The 19,726-nt window shown below is 39.7% G+C and overlaps 1 protein-coding gene across 3 annotated transcripts; it reads right to left on the minus strand.

The window, feature by feature from the left end:
- Positions 1-565: 565 nt before the first annotated feature.
- LOC129904706 (syntaxin-81-like) lies at positions 566-18,096 on the minus strand. Of its 3 annotated transcripts, none has more exons than XM_055980283.1 (8): positions 17,568-18,096; positions 10,045-10,124; positions 9,548-9,631; positions 9,334-9,438; positions 3,252-3,395; positions 1,808-2,074; positions 1,557-1,688; positions 566-871 (listed from the first exon to the last, which is right to left on the minus strand). In XM_055980283.1, exons 2-8 carry the CDS (start codon positions 10,120-10,122, stop codon positions 728-730), a joined length of 954 nt encoding a protein of 317 aa, XP_055836258.1. In that variant the 5' UTR covers positions 10,123-10,124; positions 17,568-18,096; the 3' UTR covers positions 566-727. The 3 variants fall into 3 exon arrangements, with proteins under 3 accessions (XP_055836258.1, XP_055836259.1, XP_055836260.1); XM_055980284.1 differs by having other exon boundaries at positions 10,045-10,206; XM_055980285.1 differs by having other exon boundaries at positions 10,045-10,247.
- Positions 18,097-19,726: the final 1,630 nt, after the last annotated feature.

Here is a 19,726-nt window from a genome sequence, read left to right on the forward strand (position 1 = left end):
GACATTTTTGTTCATTTCAAACAGTTTATGGACATATACACTCCAAAATTTGGACGGTAAGCACATTGATGTCCTAAAAGTATAACAAAGGATATACACATCGCATTTACGATAGTTCGAGAGTATATTTATCTTTTTTTCTTATGAGGAGTGAAAATTAAAGACCGGCAAAATAGGAGCAAAAGTGCAAAAGAATTGATTTCTAGTCTACTTGTAATTCTTTTTTTTAGTTTTACGTTCTTTTCTTTTTATGAGGTCTATACTTTCATTAAAAATAAATTTAATAAAATCATTTTATTCTATTCATTTTGTAAATAGACCGGAGATCTTAATTCATCATCAAATTACTACACATAACTTAAACTCATATTAATATATATTATACTTCATAGTTATTTGAATTATAATATATGTACTATAAATTATGATATATGTAATCGTAAGTTATATTATTTGAAAATTATGTTATGTTTAGAGGTCCAAGTTGAAAAGATATATCCCATCAAAGCCATGTATTTTGTATTTTAAAATGGAATCTAAGTTCAATATGATGGAACTGCTGGCATGAGCAAGTAATAATAATAGCAGTACAAATAATAAAGCAGCAAATACAACAGATAACTGCCCCCAAATTTCTAGTAAAGTTACGCAACTTTAGTTGGACAATTTACGCTCTATACTCCGTTACTTTGCAAGACAAAAAAAAATAGCGTGAGAAATCCTATAATTAACTGTACCAATCAAGGAAGAGGATTGAAAATGTAAGTACAAATAGAAAGAGCAAAAGAAAAGTTCTGCTGCTGCTGTTCCGTTGAATGGCTTGTGACAGTTCTTTGTTACCAAGTTCCACATTTTGGGTAGCTTCAACTGCCTGAAATAAAAAACCATAAATTCATACCAGTTGAAACTCGAAGAAGGCATAGACTTCACCGAGAACTTCCGTGAAGTATACAGTTATCAAAACCCAACTAGCGGATTAACTTCTTAATACTTAATACAGCAGGATACAATTTATAATGACATGATCTGCCAATGGAAGAATAACAACAACACAAATACGTCTCAGTCCAAACAAGTTGGAATCAGTTATATGAATCCCCAGTTTTTCATTTCATATCTTCCAGTGGAAGATATCATTCTAAAATCTGTTCAATGCACTTCAAAGAAACATGTGGCCGGGACCATGTACAAACACGTCTTCCATGGTTTCATTATTTTATAATCTTTCTTTCTTCTTTTCTTGTCATGCATGTATGTCTATTGCTGACAATTGTTAAGCTCAGGAGGCAAATGGGGACTTAGAATGCTTGATATGCTTAATGAACAAATTAAAGTATAACAGCATAAAGAGTAGACATGGAATAATGAAAGATCTGCGAATTCTGATGTTAGTTAGTTCCAACTAGGAGATGGTTACAAATGGCAAAGTTAATAGAGAAAATGCAGAGATTGTCTGAATTACTTAAACAAAGTGAGATAAAATGATTTTGTTGGCATGTTTAACATGATAAAAGCTCTATCCAACTAGAAAGTAAAATAGCAACAATACCGCTAACCTGCTCATATAAAAGCTCCATCTGTTGGGCCTGTTGCAAAACATGAGTAGACAGAAGATGGTTTAACGCAGACATTTCCACCATCTTTGTTTCTGTTTCTTGAACAGAATCCAGGAGACTGTTCAGCTCTACCTGCACCATTCGAGTGATCATAGTAGGTAAGTGTACAGGAACGGAGTATATGTGATTTCTAGCTTTAAGAATGCTTGTTTGCCAGAACAAAATCCTCTATCAGCAAACTTCCCACTTACCTGGAGGGCACGTGTTTCATCGTCCAAAAGTTGTTCTTGGACTCTTATAGGTGCTGCTTGTGTATCAGGGTCCCTGAGACCCTCAGAGTCCCTTTTCATGTCGGGGTCCAAACTACTAGAAGCAGAGGTCTCTGTAGCATTTGATTTGGTAGTGTTATTACGTTTCCTTCTTGGTGTCACTCGGTTAATAGCATCTTGAAAGCGCACTGCCCGCAACTGGTCAAACTGTGATGTGACAGAGTGAAGCTTTTCACTTAAAATTAAAACCTGCAGTACAAAAGCAAACAATGAATATGGGATGCATCCACACTCCAAGAATGAAAAGCACAGCAGTGCACCATTAGATGTATATACTACTAAAGCACTTTCACCTACTGTGGATCTCATGATAAACCAGAAGAAATATGCTTTCAAATGCCTCGGCACTATATTCTAAAAGATCTTTTCTTTTTCTTTTTCTTTTTCTTTTACATCTTCAGCCTCACTCTTAGTGTACACAAGAGGCAGTTTGCAAACAAGTAAAAGAAACAGCTTTAGACCTACTTTCATCTGATTACAGACCATCGGGTAGGTTGAAAAACTAAATTTACATCATCAAGAGGTATTAACAATCACCACAATCTAGAGACTTCAATTACTCCATCTGCAGTTGCAGGAGTATGCCAATACGACTCAGTAATGTGTTAGGCAAATCACAGAACTACCACACCACACATCCACTTTCTAAGAAGAAAAATTCAGGGAAAGAAAATCTGCAGCAGTAAGAGATCCAAATTTAAAATAGGAACATGAATACTCTTCAAATAGAATCATAATGAAGACAACAATTTTGAAGTACTACTGCTGACATCAGAGATCATTTACATAATTTCTCTATTTAAAACAGGTTATTCATAGAAAGTAAGAAACCCCAGAGAATGGGGGACAAAATAACTGTAATATGACAATTACGACAGTATTCTGCTGATTGTAGAAAATTACACAAAAATATCAACTTTCCAAATAGCTAAATAAAATTAATTTTTAAGCTGAAGTATCTAACATAGACACATGAACCCGTTATCAAAAGAATAGTCACATGGATATAAGTGTATTCTACTAATAGAGTCACATCAAAGACAAGGACACAACATTAACTGCCCATTTGAATTGGCTTATTTTAGGTGCTTTTAAGCTAAAATAGCTTTTAAACAATTTTGAGTGTTTGGGTAAAGTTAAAAAGTGCTTATAAGAACTTGCCAAAATAACAAAAATCCAAACAGGCTCTAACTCCTCTAACATCACAGGTCACCTAGTAATATCTTTAATTCAAACAGTATCGACAAAGTTACTTCAGAATTTCCAAATACCAGTGGAAAGTGGAAACTGGAAGAGATGTATCAGGAAGCAGTCCTAATCAAATTATGAGAATATTTGATCACTATATTGTATGTAGCAACCATACCACTCCATGCTTGTGTGCTATAGTATCAGCATTTAGATTGTCACCCTTCAAACCAAGCCATCCCTTTGAATTTGCATCTTCCTCGTTTATACTATTTCTGAGAACGTCTATCTGCTCTTTGCATGATTTTACAAAAATAGTAACCTGAAGAAAGTTGTGTTAGTAAAATCCTTCCAAGTTTTTTTAACTCTAACTTCACAATCTTGATTAAGTGAATTAGCATTCAAAACAAAGCTGCACAATAAGAAGTCAACCACAAAGGTGGACAAGAAGGAAAATGAGACGCAATTTTATCAAATATTTCAAGGGATTAAACAAAGATGTAGTTTTCAACTTTTCATAAGAAATTGACTATAGTAAATGGCAGGAGAATAAATCAAACACAGCACCTTGGTGCAGAAGTGCCAATTCAGTAGGTCATAGTTTACAGTCAACCTTGGAGTTAGAGTACTGTAACCACCAACCAATTTCTATTGGCTTTCATCCGTAATACTCTTAGTAATATCTCAGGATCTATATTATTGCCACTGAACTTAATATTGTTTATAAAAATATTAAAAATTCGTTTAGCAATATAAAAACTGAAAATGAAAAAACAAGAAGATCGAACTTCAGAAAAATGTTCAAGATGTATAGCAGGGCTAATTTATTCCATCATACACTGTTCTTCTCCTGGTTTTAAAAATTACAAATGTGGGCTAACCCTAAAAGCAACAATGAGCTACTGAACACTTATCCAAGGTCCAGGAGGAGTTTGGGATTATGATTCCATGAAACGGGAACTGCGGATCAGGACTCACTTTTTCAATAGACTGCCCTTGGTCATCCCTGCCAACCAGACCAAAAACAGAAAGAATCTTTCTTGGAGTGTTATTATGTTAGATTTACTCTTTTACTAGATCCATACCTAAAACTAAGGAAAAAACGCCCCTTCTCATAACATTATGTCTTTCATACCAATTGACTGCCTTTTGAATAATTCTTAGAGAAATCATGCACTGCAACATTAGGCCCCATAAGAAAAATGCAGGTGAAGTGAGATTGGACACAACTGTGGTACCAGAATGTATACAATTCAGATATACAGACCCAGTTTACTAAAAGAATGACATGATAGATAAAAATACAACAACAACAACAACAACAACCCAGTGAAATCCCACAACGTGGGGTCTGGGGAGGGTAGATTGTACGCAGACCTTACTCCTACCAAGGTAGGACGGCTGTTTCCGAGAGACCCTCGGCTCAAAAAAAAAGCGGAAAAGGGGGTCAGATAAAGTTAAAAAAATTCAAAGCACTATAGAAAAATAAACCACGAAGGCATCACAGATAAAATAGAGTAATCAAAAGTACTGAAAGCAATAAATAGTAACAGAAATAGCATAAATGAGAGTACAAGGAATTGTAATGTGCTAGTGCGCCTATGAATAGGGAAGAATAACGAGACTATGTACTAGCCTTCTACCCTAATGTGGGTCCTCCACAGCCTCCTATCTAAGGTCATGTCCACGGTAAGCTGTAACTGAGTCATGTCATGTCTAATCACCTCTCCCCAATACTTCTTCGGCCTACCCCTACCTCTTCTGTAGCCATCCATAGCCAACCTCTCACACCTTCTCACTGGGTCATCTGTGTCTCTCCTCTTCACATGCCCAAACCATCTCAGTCGCATTTCCCGCATCTTGTCTTCCACCGAGGCCACTCCTACCTTGTCCCGAATAGCCTCATTTCTAATCCTGTCGCTCTTGGTGTGACCACACATCCATCTCAACATTCTCATCTCGGCAACTTTCATCTTTTGAATGTGAGAGATCTTAACTGGCCAACACTCTGCCCCATACAACATAGCCGGTCTAACCACCACTTTGTAGAATTTGCCCTTAAGTTGTGGTGGCACCTTCTTATCGCATAGCACTCCGGAAGCGAGCCTCCATTTCATCCACGCTGCCCCAATACGATGTGTGACATCATCGTCAATTTCCCCGCTGCCTTGCATGATAGACCCAAGATACTTGAAACTACTTCTCTTTTGAATAGCTTGGGCACCAAGCTTAACTTCCACGCCAACCTCGTGAGGTGTCTCACTAAACTTGCACTCTAAGTACTCTGTCTTGGTCATACTCAGCTTAAACCCTTTAGACTCCAAGGTATGTCTCCAATCCTCCATCTTAGCATTAACTCCACTACGAGTCTCATCAATCAGGACTATGTCATCCGCGAAAAGCATACACCATGGCACCTCACCTTGAATTTGTCGCGTCAATGCATCCATTACCAAGGAAAATAAAAATGGACTTAGAGCTGATCCTTGATGCAACTCCATCCCAACTGGGAAATGCTCTGAGTCCCCTCCTACTGTCCTTACCCTGGTTTTGGCTCCCTCATACATGTCCTTGATCACCCTAATGTATGCCACAGGTACATCTTTAGCCTCCAAACATTTCCATAGTATCTCTCTTGGAACTTTATCGTAGGCCTTTTCTAAGTCGATGAATACCATATGCAAGTCCCTCTTCCTCTCCCTATATTGCTCCACCAGTCTCCTCATAAGATGGATGGCTTCTGTAGTTGAGCATCCCGGCATAAATCCGAACTGGTTCTCTGAAATAGACACGCCTCTCCTCACCCTCATCTCCACCACTCTTTCCCACACTTTCATAGTGTGGCTTAGTAACTTGATACCTCTATAGTTGTTGCAACTCTGGATATCCCCTTTGTTTTTGTATAGAGGGATCATTACACTCGACCTCCATTCTTCGGGCATCGTTGCCGTTTTAAAGATGACATTAAATAACCTAGTCAGCCACTCCAAACCTACCAAGCTGGCACTCTTCCAAAATTCCCCAGGAATCTCGTCAGGTCCGGTTGCTCTTCTCCAGCGCATCCTACGAACAGCACCCTTAACCTCTTCGACCTTAATACTCCTGCAATATCCAAAATTGCGACGCCTCTCTGTATGTTCCAAATCTCCCAACACAAAGTCTCTGTCCCCTACGTCATTCAAGAGTTTATGGAAGTATGACTGCCACCTCTGTTTAATGAGAGTCTCTTCTACCAATACTTTTCCATGCTCGTCCTTAATACACTTCACTTGGTCCACATCGCGTTCCCTTCTCGCCCGCGCCCTGGCTAGCTTGAACAATTTCCTATCCCCACCTTTTTCTTCTAGTTCAGCATAGAGGCGTTCAAAAGCTATCGTTTTTGCCGTCGAAACAGCCGACTTCGCCTCCTTCTTCGCCATCTTATAAAGTTCCTTATTCGTCCACTCCTCCACCTCATCCGTGCTTTCTATCAACTTCGCGTATGCCATTTTCTTTGCTTCCACCTTCCCTTGCACTTCTACATTCCACCACCAGTCCCCTTGATGTCGACTACGACTGCCTGTCGAGACTCCCAACACTTCCCTTGCTACAACCCTAATACAACTAGTCGTCCTATCCCACATACTGTTCGCATCCCCACTACTATTCCAGGCCCCCATGTCCTTCAATTTCTCTCCCATCTCTAGAGCACTAGCCGTGGTCAAACTCCCCCATCTGATCCTAGGTCGATCATTCCCGACCCTCTTCTTCCTCGTCATCTTGATCCCTAAATCCATTACCAAGAGCTTATGTCGGGTTGTAAGGTTGTCTATCGGAATGACCTTGCAGTCTTTGCACAGACCTTTATCATCCTTCCTAAGGAGTAAAAAGTCTATCTGAGTCTTAGCCACCGAACTACTGAAGGTTACCAAATGGTCCTCCTTTTTTGGAAAATTCGAATTAACTATCACCAACCCAAAAGCTCTTGCGAACTCCAAAAGTGAAACTCCTCCTCCATTTCTGTCCCCAAAACCAAAGCCTCCATGCACATCGTCATACCCTCCCGAAATAGACCCGATGTGCCCATTGAAGTCACCTCCCACGAAAAGCTTCTCAGTAGGCGGTATGCTTCCCACTAACTCGTCCAAATCCTCCCAAAAGCGCCTCTTCTCCTCCTCTACTAAGCCCGCTTGCGGCGCATAAGCACTAATAATGTTCAAAGTGGTCCCTTCAATGACCACCTTAATCGACATCATCCTATCAGTGATTCTCCTAACCTCCACCACCTGATCCCTTAGATCACTGTCTACTAAAATGCCTACCCCATTCCTATACTTTGATCTACCAGAGAACCAAAGCTTATACCCGTCTACCTCTTTAGCTTTAGTACCTACCCATTTGGTCTCTTGGACACAAGCTATATTAATCTTCCTTTTCTTAAGAATCTTAACTAGCTCTATTGACTTTCCCGTTAACGTCCCAATGTTCCAAGAACCTACTCTTAGTCTAGACTCTCCTTTAACCCATTTACCCCTCCTTACCCTCGTCCCCGACCCTAAATGAGAACATGACCCTAATCCACCATCACTATCCAAAGCCACGAAAACGCGTATGAACTACTAAAGTATTAAATGGTCTAAAGTCAGCAAAATATAACGACAAGTGTATGAACAAAGAATATTTGGAAACCGGAGGTACCAACTCCAGTTGAAAAGAACCTGGTTCACGCCGGAAATATTGTTCGCGCGCTGGAAACACTGTTCACGTGCCTGAAACACTGTTCACGTGCCGGAAACACTGTTCACGTGCCGGAAATACTGTTCACTCGCCGGAAACTGTTCATTCGCCGGAAATACCGAAATACCTGTGCAAAAACTGCCCGAAAATCTACTGGTGGAGGATTTTCGATCGCAGTCAAAGAGGAAAAAGGAGAAGAGAAAAAAAATACAAAGAAGAAGGAAGGAAGAGATGAAGAGAGAGAACAGAAGGGGGGGAGATCTGGCCGGAAATAGTCTTCGCCGGAGGCCGCTAGGGGAGGTGTTGGCCTGGGTGTAGGTGGGATGGAGATGGGGGGGTCAGGGGGGTAGGGGGTGGGGGTGGGGGAGTCACTTACCGTTGGAAGATGAGAGGAGAGAGAAGAGAGCAAATAGAGGAATGCTACAAGAGGTCTATGTGGGTGATAATTAACAAAGAAAAAGGCAAGTGCTATAGAATGACTTGATACCAATAACATTATATTGGAGTAAATGTTGGGTCCAAAAGCCAACATGTCCACAAGATGAGTGTTGTATGAATATAGATGTTAAGATTGATGCTTGCCATAAACAATTTGAAAAGATTATAAGTTACCACATCAGATAGAAAGAACAAGTAGCAAAGGCAGAGGAGGTCAAATTTCGATTGTTGTGAAAGTTACTGAATGAATCTATTAGAAAATGCAAAAAAGGGCTAGTGATTTGTATATAACTTTGTATGACTTTTCTCTTCTATTTTTAGCAAGTGTAAGTAGCATGCATAGAGGATAACCTAAGAGAACATTATATGAGATGATTAGGGCATGTCCTACATAAACCTCTGAAAGCACTACTTCAAAGATGTGATACTCTGGTGATTAAAAGTTCTAAAGGTAAGTAGTAGACTCAGAATCATGAGGTAAGCATATTATGCAATGGAAGAGGAGGAACCATATGGATGATACCAATTGACTTGGATAAAGGCATAGTTGTTCTTACACTTGCATTTGAACCCAGCGATATAAGCGTGAGACTTTGTGAACATTTAATTTTAGCTAATCCCTAATTTGCCTTGAAAGGATACTCTTTTTTCTTTTGCCTTGAAAGCATACTTATTTCAAGTATTAAAATAAAATGGATCCAAACATAGCGGGATATGGGAGTAGATATAAAAGACCTATAGCCGTCCCAACTAGTTTAAAATTGAAAGATGATTGATATTTTCTTAAATACAAAAAATTGCAAATCACCACATAATAGAGGCAAAACAGCAAAATTGTCTCAAATAGGTAATCCCAACTCCAACCTCACCCTCGTGATGTGGCCTAATCATATTTGCAAACTGAAACACCCCTTTGTTTTCATCAACATATATTTGATAAGAGAGCATCGTGCATCACAAATAAAATATATCTATGTACATCAGCATAGCAGCAAGAAGAAGATAGTCTAGCTACAACTGTCCTGTTCTGAAATCCAAAAAAAAAAAAAAGGAAAAAGGTACAGCAAGGGAAGAAAGAAAACAGATATCAAAATATGCAATCTTACTTCATGCTCAATGCTATCCCTCTCTTGTTCAGTTGTACGGTGCAGATCAACATAATCCTTCTTGTTTTTCATCAAAAATTGCTCCAGAGTCCCAATGCTCTCCAGCTGACAAATAAAAATTTGGTTTGTGATTATTTATGAACATAAGAATACAAAATCTAAAGCACAAACAACATAAAAAAAGAAAATAAGCATTAGATGTAAACAAGTATACCGTTTTAAGCGCAGCTCTGGTGAATCCTGACCTTTGCCGAGGTTTATGCATGATAAAAGATGCCAATAAGGCAGCAGTCTTAGACTGTCAGCAAAAATCTAAGTTCAGAGGACATATAAACTAAGATCTGATGGTAGTATGACATAGGCTAAAAATAGAGGAAAGAGAGTGTTGAAGTTTAATTATATGGAATAGTTCTCATGCGAACAAGAGAATTATAAATCATCTACAATGAAAACAAAATTGCCAGACATTTGCAACCACAAAAAAATCTTGATCAGTTTAATTATAAAACCGAGCATTTGATCCAGGATGGTATGAACAATTGATACGTAAGGAAATTACTGAAGCTATATGCACAATCATACTCAACGTAATACACAAAGGACTGTAGGGGTCATATGAACATGAAGATTCTTCAAGACATTTCACAACACGCTACATAATCCTTTCGAACAAGGATAGAGAAAAGTGATGAACTGAATAAGTTAATGTACCTCATCATATCCCAAAGACAATGCTGATCGACGTGCAACATCTTTAAAATCTTCCGTTCTGTCTCTAACTTTTGGCATTCCTTCAAATTCCAGGAGAAAAATAAGAAGACTTCTCCCAATCAAATGATGCAGTTTCAATGGTATATAGCAGTATGGTGTATCCTAGCAGAAAACTCAAGATATCATTCCTTCCACTCACAACTCTACAAGAAAATCATATTAGTAATTCATACCAATACTTGGAGATATTAGTGTCACACCCCTTTTTTCACAAGAGATTTGTATTTAATAGATCAAAGGGTTTTCAAGATTGAAAGTGAAAAAGATTGTATTTTTCAAATGGATTTATAAAAATGGAGTTGGCATCAAGTTTTGGTGTGTCAAGTCACCATTTAAAACAAAGATCCCTATAAAAAAAAATACATTAGACTCCAAAACCAATTTACGACAGCTATTCCAGTTAAGGAATTCTGTTGGCCGAGGGGAAGGTGTAAGGGGGTCAACTCACGATGATCTAACCCACTTCGCCAACCTAACACTTTAGACTCAACCTTTCTTTCTTTTCCCTCAATCTCGTTTCACACTTAGACAATGCCTACGAATTTAGAAATACAAAAGCACGTACAAGAACAAGTCTCAACTTTGTATTAAACTCGTGCCACAAAGAAGCACACAAAATCAGCCTTGCAAAAATTTGACCCAATAACTCTCTGCCTGTGCCAACAAATAGGCCACAACACTCACTCACATGTAAGTCATATGCCTGCAGAGTCAGTTGACATCCCCAACTGATAGGCCAAATTCAAAATTCGAATTAAACAAGTTTATCTACAATGCTGATAAAGGCCAAACGGCTAGAAACTGCCCAACTGCCCACGCATGTACGAGGCACACGCGGGCAGCCTTTACTTTTGGCGCCAAAATATGCTTTTGGCCGCCCAAATTCGCGCCTTCCCACGTGCCTGCACTCTGCCCAGGTTCTGCCTTGCACAGCTTGCCATTGTGGTCCAATCTCCTCAGCCTTTGCCTCCTTTGTCCAGCACTTAGCCCACGAACTTGTTTAGCCACGACCTTGCCACGATCATAGCCTTGCCTTGCCTTAGCTTTGCCCAGCCCTTGTCATGCCTTAGCCACGTCTTGCCTTGCATGCCTTAGTCACGATATTGTCAAGGTCTTGTCAATTGAACTTAATCTTGACTGATTGCATTGGGCGTTGGCTAGGTTCATCATGTAAATCCCTAGCCATGCCCGAGCCACTCGAACCATCAAGCTAAGGGCCTAACAAACTTCCCCTACCAAGATGAGCTCATCGTCCTCGATGAGGCAGAATCTAAGTACGCCTTGATCTCGTCTTCAAACTGCCACAAAGATGAAACTTTCTCCCATGTAGCATCACACACTGGCTTCCCTTTCCATTGAACCAGAAATTCTGTTCGCCGATTCTTCTTGCTTTGACCTAAAGTCCTATGATCCAGAATCCTCTCAAGTTGTTATTCAAATTTTTCTTATAACAAGACGAGCACATCTGGTTGCTGACCTTGTTGGATCCTCAGCATCTTCATGAAAAGGCCTCAGAAAACTCACATGGAATGTAGGGTGAATTTTTAACCTTTCCAGCAAGTTCAACCGATAAGCAACTTCACCCACCTTCTCTATGACTTCAAAAGGTCCATCATATTTCGAAATCAGTCCACGATGAATCATCTTGCTACTGATTTTCTTCTAAATTTGGGGAGTAAGTTTTAGCAACACCTTATCCCCAACCTAAAATTCCAAAGCACGCCGATGTTTGTCAGCATACATCTTCATCCGTTTTGCTGCCTTCCTCAAGCTGTCTTGTGTCTCATCTAACAACTCTTGTTTGTCTCGCGCATACCTCTAAGCAGCAGGACAACTGCCTTGTGATTTAGACTTAGCAACTTCCAATGGTGTGTTAGGTTGAATGCCCAACACCAACTTAAATGGACTCTTCTCTGTTGCTGACCACCTATGCAGGTTGTAGCAAAACTGTGCACCTCCTCTAACTTGCAGTCACGTAGTGTCTGAGATATTCTTCAAGCAGATGATTGATCCTTTCAGTCTGTCCATCAGTTTGTGGGTGGTTTGTCGTTGAGAACTCCAAATCAGTACCCATCATTTTAAACAAAGCAGTCCAGAACCGACCAGCAAACCTAGCATCACGATCACTCACTATATCCAATGGAACACCAAAATTCTTTGCAACATTCTTATAGAATAACTCAACAACTATTTCAGAAGAACACAAAGTAGGGACAGCAATAAAGATACCGTATTTTGAGAACATGTCAACCACAACCATGATTGATGCTTTGTCATTCACTCTTGGAAATCCACTAATGAAATCCATTGAAATAGAAGCCCACGGACGCTCCGCAATAGATAGAGGCCGAAGTAACCCAGCTTCCTTCCTCCTTTCTGTCTTGTCCAGTTGACACACTAGACATGATTTCACATAGGCCTCGATGTCATCTTCCATCTTTGGCTAAAAATAATTTCGGGACAACAATGCCATCATTCTTTCAACACCTGGATGCCCAGCATAAACAGTATCATGTGTCTCTTTTAGTAGTTTTCTTCGCATCCCATCACCTTGAGGAACAACGATTTTCCCCCTTTTGAAATAGAGCAGATCGTCCTCGATCCAATACCATCTAATTGTACCCTCTTCCTTCACGTGATCCATTAACTTAACATATAATGAATCATATGAAGCACTAACTTTGATCTTATCAAGAAAATCAGATTCAAGTCTAGTAATTGCATAAACAGCAACAAATACCTCTTTGCGACTTAGTACATCAGCCACTTGGTTTTGCTTGCCTAGTTTATGTACCTACACGAAGTCATATTCAGCCAATATCTCTTGCCATCTAGCCTGCTTCAAACTCAATTTCTGTTGAGTTTTGAAGTACGTATTAGCCACATTGTCTATCTTGACAACAAACTTCGTTCCAAGTAGATACACCCTCCAGATTTGAAGACAATGGAGTACTGCCACCATCTCCTTCTCATGAGCAAAATACATTTGATTCACAGGATTTAATTTTCTGCTCTCAAATGCAACAGGATGTTCACCCTGCACCAGCACACTGCCAATAGCATAATCAAAGGCATCAGTGTGTACCTCAAATGGAAGATCAAAGTCAGGCAGACGCAATATTGGTTCAGATGCAATGGCCTTCTTTAACGAATTAAAAGCCTTTTCTCTTGATTCTGACCAAGCCCATTTCACATTCTTCTTTAGCAAATTCGTCAATGGGGCAGCCTTCTTTGAATATCCTACTATGAACTTCCTATAGTAGTTGCAAGTCCTAAAAATGATCTCAATTCTTTAACCCCCGCTGGGTGCTTGCCATTCTACAATTGTCTTTCTTAGGGTCCATGCGCACTTCCTTTTCGCTTACCAAATGGCCCAGAAACTTTATTTCGCGACTAGCAAACTCACATTTTTCCATCTTGACATAGAGTTGGTATTCTCTAAGTCGTTGCAGCAACTTTCTCAAATGCAGCAGATGATCTTCTAGAGTCCTACTATATATGACTATATCATCTAAGTAGACTACTACAAAGTCATCAAGATACTCATAAAGTACATTGTTCATTAAGTTGCGGAAAGTAGCCGGGGCATTAGACAGTCCAAACGACATTACAAGGAATTCATAGCTACCATATCTAGTAACACAAGTGGTCTTTGGGGCATCCCCCTCAGCAATACGCACTTGCCATTAGCCAGACCTTAAATCTAACTTAGAAAAAAGAAACTAGCCTTAGACAACCTATCCAGCAAGTCTTGAATCAGCGGCACCGGATACTTGTTCTTCACACTCACTTTATTCAATGCCCTATAATCAACACACATCCTAAGACTATCATCTTACTTCTTTTGGAACAGGATAGGCGCACCAAATGGAGCATTCGAAGGCTGAATCATTCCAGCATCAAGCAACTCAGACAATTGCTTGCGAAGTTCAATAAACTCCAATGGGGACATGCGGTACGGAGATCATGCCGGTGGCACTGATCCAGGAATCAGTTCAATCCTGCGATCAATTTCCCTCATTGGAGGCAACTCTTTAGGCAGTTCCGGAGGCATCACATCATTGTACTCAGTCAGCAACTTAGCAACAACATTTGGAACTTCAATCTGCACATCCGACTTCACTTCAACCAAGGCAGCAAGATAAGTCGGTTCACCCTTCTTCAAGCCCTTCTCAAAAGCCATAGCAGTCAGTAGTGCAGCATTCCAGTATTCTCCTTACTTCCCTCATCAAAGGGGTGGATTCCTTTCACAAATCCAGGGTCCTTCTCACCCATGAACATCTGACCATCTAAATGAGGAATAGGAGCAACTTTGAATTTCCTCATAAACTCAATTCCCAACAGCAGGTTGAAATCATCAAGTGCTACAAGAGTCAGATTATGCACACCAAACCAATGCACTATTGTCAGAGGTACGTCAAGAGCCATGCCATAGCCTGGTTGTGCGGCAGAATTGACTACCTTCATTCTCGTTGTACAATAAGTCACCTTCAAACCATACTCTTTGACAATTTTCGAAGCAACAAAAGTATGAATCGCACCAGTATCCACCATCGTAACCACACTCTTGTCCCCGATGTTCATGTCAATGTACATTAGAGTCTCATAGGCATCTAATAAGTCATCCACCGTTTCAGCAGCATTTATGTAGGTAACATCAACAGCAGCATCTTCATCAATGTCCATTTCACTAACACTAGACAAAGTGTTTAGCAAACGCAAAAAATTAACATAAGTAGCAATTTCCTGTCCCTTTCCCTTTACCTGTTTCTCCTCTTCAACCAGTAGAGCATCGATTTTGCCCTGTTTAGGAAAGTTCCTTGCCTGATGACCTAGTTTCTGATAAGTCCAGCAAACCTTTTCATTAGTGAGCTTGCTTTGACTGGACGATGCACCATCCATCTTCCCCTTTCCTTTGTCATTTTCATTCTGTCTTCGATTGTCTTTCTTCCAGTCTTTACCTTTCTCCTTTCTCTTAGTCTTAGACGAAGGAGTTGTGTCAGTAATGACACTGTTAGATCGAAAATCAATTAAGGCATCCGTTGCAGCAATTGCACTAGGCAGATCTTGAACTTTCTACTTGCGCAATTCATTTTGTGCCCACCTCTGCATGCCAGAAATAAAGTTGTGCAACTTATCTTCGTCGGACATGTTCTGAATATCCAACAAATGATGTGAATTCCTTCACATACTCACGAATGGATCCCACTTGTTTCAAATATTTCAACGTGTCCCTAGCAACCCAAGAAGAGTTACTTGGCAGGAATTTTTCACGAAGTGCATCTCTGAGTTTTTTTTCATGTATCAACCTTGGTCCTGTTTGCACTCTCATCATCAGCATTCTTTGTCCGCCACCAAAGAATGGCATCACCACCAAAATAATGGACTGTAATAGTCGAACTTGTCGTGGGACATGAGCACTAGAAAAGTAATGCTCCAGATCCCACAAGAAATTTTCCAATTCTTTGGCACCACGAACACCATCAAACGACTTGGGTTCAGAACTTTGGTCTTAGCATGTTCTTCACCTCCTCTGGGCAGATTTGCAATAGCCAGACAAAGGATTGTCACCTCCGTCTTCAGATCTTCGTTTTCCTTCTTAAGGCCCTCAATTTATGTACCCACAGACTCATGAAAAGCCTGCAACTCGGCCAACTGGCCATCAACATTCCTATGATAAGTCTGCATCACTACATTAATGCCCTGAATTTGAGTCAGAACATCAACCGTGCCTTCATCGCTTGTTATCATGCCCAGAATGGCTTCTAATCGTGCAATCTTTTTTCATAAGTCATTGTAATTATTCCCGCCAGCCATTGTTAGTGTCAAAACTCTTTGCTCTGATACCAGTTGTAAGGGGGTCAACTCACGAAGATCTAACCCACTTCACCAACCTAACACTTTAGACTCAACCTTTCTTTCTTTTCCCTCAATCTCATTTCACACTTAGACAATGCCTACGAATTTAAAAACACACAATCACGTACAAGAACAAGTCCCAACTTTGTATTAAACTCATGCCACAAAGAAACGCACAAAACCAGCCTTACCTGCCTGTGCCAATAAATAGGCCACAGCACCCAGTCATGTGCCTGCAGAGTCAGTTGACATCACCAATTGATAGGTCAAATTCAAAATTCGAATTAAACAAGTTTATCTACAATGCTGACAAAGGCCAAACGGCTAGAAACTGCTCAACCGCCCAACTGCCCATGCATGTGTGAGGTACACGCGGGCAACCATCACTTTTGGCGCCAAAATCTACCTCAAGCCGCCCAAACTCGCGCCTGCTCACATGCCTGCACTGTGCCCAAGTCCTGCCTCGCACAGCTTGCCATTGAGGTCCAGTCTCCTCAGTCTTTGCCTCCTTTGTCCAACACTTAGCCCACGAACTTGTTTAGCCACGACCTTGCAACAATCATAGCTTTGCCTTGCCTTAGCTTTGCTCAGCCCTTGTCATGCCTTAGCCACGGCATTGCCAAGGTCTTGTCAATTGAACTTAATCTTGACTGATTGCATTGGGTCTTGGCTAGGTTCATTATGTAAATCCCTAGCCATGCCCGAGCCACTCAAACCATCATGCTGAGGGCCTAACAGAGGTGTGAGGCACCCCTCAGATCCCGTTGCTCTATCATTGTCGCTTCATTGACTTGTGTCGACTCAAATTAAATTCAAATGGACAAACTCACTAACAAACAATCACACGCATAGTGTTTAAAACAATGTCCAAAGTTATTACAGTCCAAAATAAAAAAAGAGTATTGAAATACTAAACCTATGCTACCTATACTATCCTAGATTAAGCTTCCCTCGACATCCTGGGGTATTCTCCTCGAAATTCAAGGAATTTTTCGAAAAATAAGTAATTTTTTTTAAAAAAAAAAAGTAAACACATAACCAACCAAAGAAGCCTATGATTTTTCCTATTACATTGACGGCCTAATCATGCCACTACCGACCCAACCGACTGAAATAACAGAAATAAAATATTAAGCCTCCGTCAAGTTGATCCTATCTTGGGACTGTAACTTTTGAGCCGAGGGTCTTTCGGAAAGAGTCTCTCTATCTCCATGAGGTAGTGGTAAGATCTGCGAAGATCCTATCCTACCTAGACCCCACTTGTGGGATTTCACTGGATATGTTGTTGTTGTTGTTTTCGTCGTCAAGTCGATTCTATCTCAGGCCCAAATCCTTTGATTCATTACTAACTCGACATGATAATCAAGCCAATGTTCATCCATTCTCTTTTATCAAATCCAAATCCTAATTCACTTGTTATCCTTGCATGACTTGCTAATGTAAAATCAATTCACAAATAAGCATGAAAACAATTTCCAATAGGGAAATGATGTACTCATACGCATACACAAGCTAAAATGAACATATAAGCAAAGATATCATCATTAATTATCAGATAAAACAAGAGGAAAAGGAAAAAAATTATAAGGAGAGTGAGAATGGACCTCAAGTTAGAACAATCCTTCAATCCGATAACGACTACGAACCCAAAATCTCGGGGCGAAATTAAACAACAAGCCTGGAACAACTGAAAACAAACCGGAAAGCCTCGTTGGCAGAATCGTACCGCGACCTCGAACCCAAACACCAGAATTGCAGAAATGGGAAGAGCGTGCGGGTCGTTAGGATTCTTTTCCGATGATCTCAATGAAGCTTCCACAGCAGAGAGGGGAAGGGACGGTAGTTTTCGGATGGGTGACGGGGTGGAATCAGGTGGGTTTAGCAGCTGTTTTGGGTGTTTCAGCGGTAAGGAAAGGGTGGTTTCAGGTGGCAAAAACAGTGGTGATGAGTGCGTTAAGACAGAAGCGAGAGAGGAAGTGATTTACCGGCGAAGAACTAGTGGTTCACGGCGGCATCGGTGGCGAGATTACAGTGATGGCGTGAGGTTTCTGTGCAAATGATATTCCCCTTCCCCTGTAAGTTTATGGAGAAAATGACAGAAAGGGTCCCCCCATGTTTGAGGTATTTCGATATGGTCTCTTTAATCATGCAAGTTAATAATTTTGATTCTTTTAAGTTTACCGTAAGTTAATAAAAATGGTTCTTAATTATGCACTTAATAGTTTTGATTTTTTATATTTGTTAAAAGTTAACATTTTTAATTTCTTGTAAAAAGAAATTAAAATTTAATTTATTAAATCTAATGAAAACTATAAAAAAAAAAAAATACATCAGCAAGCCTCTACTTCATCCATATCACATCAATACGATGTGTAATATCATTACCAGTCTCTCCATTTCCTTGGATCAAAGACCCAATATACTTAAATTTTTCTTTCTTGGTATCAAGTCTGCTTCATGTATCACATTATTGAATTTACACTCAAAATACTCTATTTTAGTCTTGCTTAGTTAAACCTTTTAAAATTCAGTATTTCTCCTTACACCTACAACATATCGATAACTCTATCACGAGTCTACTCAATCAAAATAGTGTTATCTACAAATAACGTACATCATGACACCTCACTTTAAATATGTCACGGCAATTCATCCATCACCGAAACAAATAGGAACCAGCTAATCGTTGTTCTGTGGTGCAATTCCATCGTGTTGGATGAGTTGGAGAACTTGGAGAGTCAACGAAAGATAACAAGATAACTAATTCGAGGATTAATTTAGGATGAGTTTATTTCATTTTTTGTTGAGATAAAATCACGCAATAACTTATCTCAGAATTGTAGTGTTGTTTTTATTCCATATTGAGAGTATAATAAAAATTATGGAATAACTAATCAAGAATAATTAATCTCGAGATTACTTGTTCCCTAACCAAATGACTGATTAAGATAAATATTATACACATATTACATTTTGTATAAGTAATATCATGTTTGATAGTTGATTAAGATTATATATAAAATCTTATATATATATATATATATATATATATATATATATAAATCGAATCTTAGGCCCACCTACGTGGCAGTCTCTCATACAATCAAATAATTATTTTTTAAAATCTTTTACTCCCTTCATTTGAGTTGGAGGTCTTACACCTTTATCACTATGCATAGGGAAAATCATCTTTGGGAACATGCTTTATTGAGAAAAACAGATGCATACGCAAACACATCTATTCCTCTTGATTTGGCTTTTCACGGTGCTTCTTTTTTAGTTATAGGGCAGAGAGAGTCAGGGGTGGCCCCAAAGCGGAATTGCCCGGTGGTGCTTGGTCGAAACTCAGGAGAAATAGATGGTCTTCCTGAACAGGCCTTTTATTTGGTAGGTACTATCGATGAAGCTACCGCGAAGGCACCCCATTTTCACCTTGAATTGGTGAAAATATGTGAAATTTCTGACTTTTCAATTGCTTACTTTGAATAAGGAGAAAAAAAAGAATAGATAGGCAAAAAGGCTTTACACAAGACAGTTCATAGTTTCTAAGCTACCGATGAATCTAGCTATGAGGAGATGAGGGAGAAGGGACTCAACTTCCTTACAAAGTAGGAGCGGAAGAGAAGCTTCCTTTTAGCAGCAGGAGATAAAAATCGGACAAAATCGAACCTCACTTCGTCACTCAATAGTGAGTAGCTTCATGGGGGGCGCTATTCGATGAAGAAAACAGACTTTAGAAAAGTGGTTCAGGAGCAACCCTATT

Source organism: Solanum dulcamara, chromosome 9 (genome assembly GCF_947179165.1).
Source record: "Solanum dulcamara chromosome 9, daSolDulc1.2, whole genome shotgun sequence".
NCBI classification, from domain to species: domain Eukaryota; kingdom Viridiplantae; phylum Streptophyta; class Magnoliopsida; order Solanales; family Solanaceae; genus Solanum; species Solanum dulcamara.

Excerpts from the sequence above, each read along its gene's own strand:
- LOC129904706 (XM_055980283.1), bottom strand. The coding sequence starts at position 10,122 with ATGCCAAAAGTTAGAGACAGAACGGAAGATTTTAAAGATGTTGCACGT. Across the intron at positions 3,396-9,333 it reads GGGATAGCATTGAGCATGAA|GTTACTATTTTTGTAAAATC; the intron begins GTAAGATTGCAT and ends AACTTTCTTCAG. Across the intron at positions 1,689-1,807 it reads ATGAAACACGTGCCCTCCAG|GTAGAGCTGAACAGTCTCCT; the intron begins GTAAGTGGGAAG and ends CGAATGGTGCAG.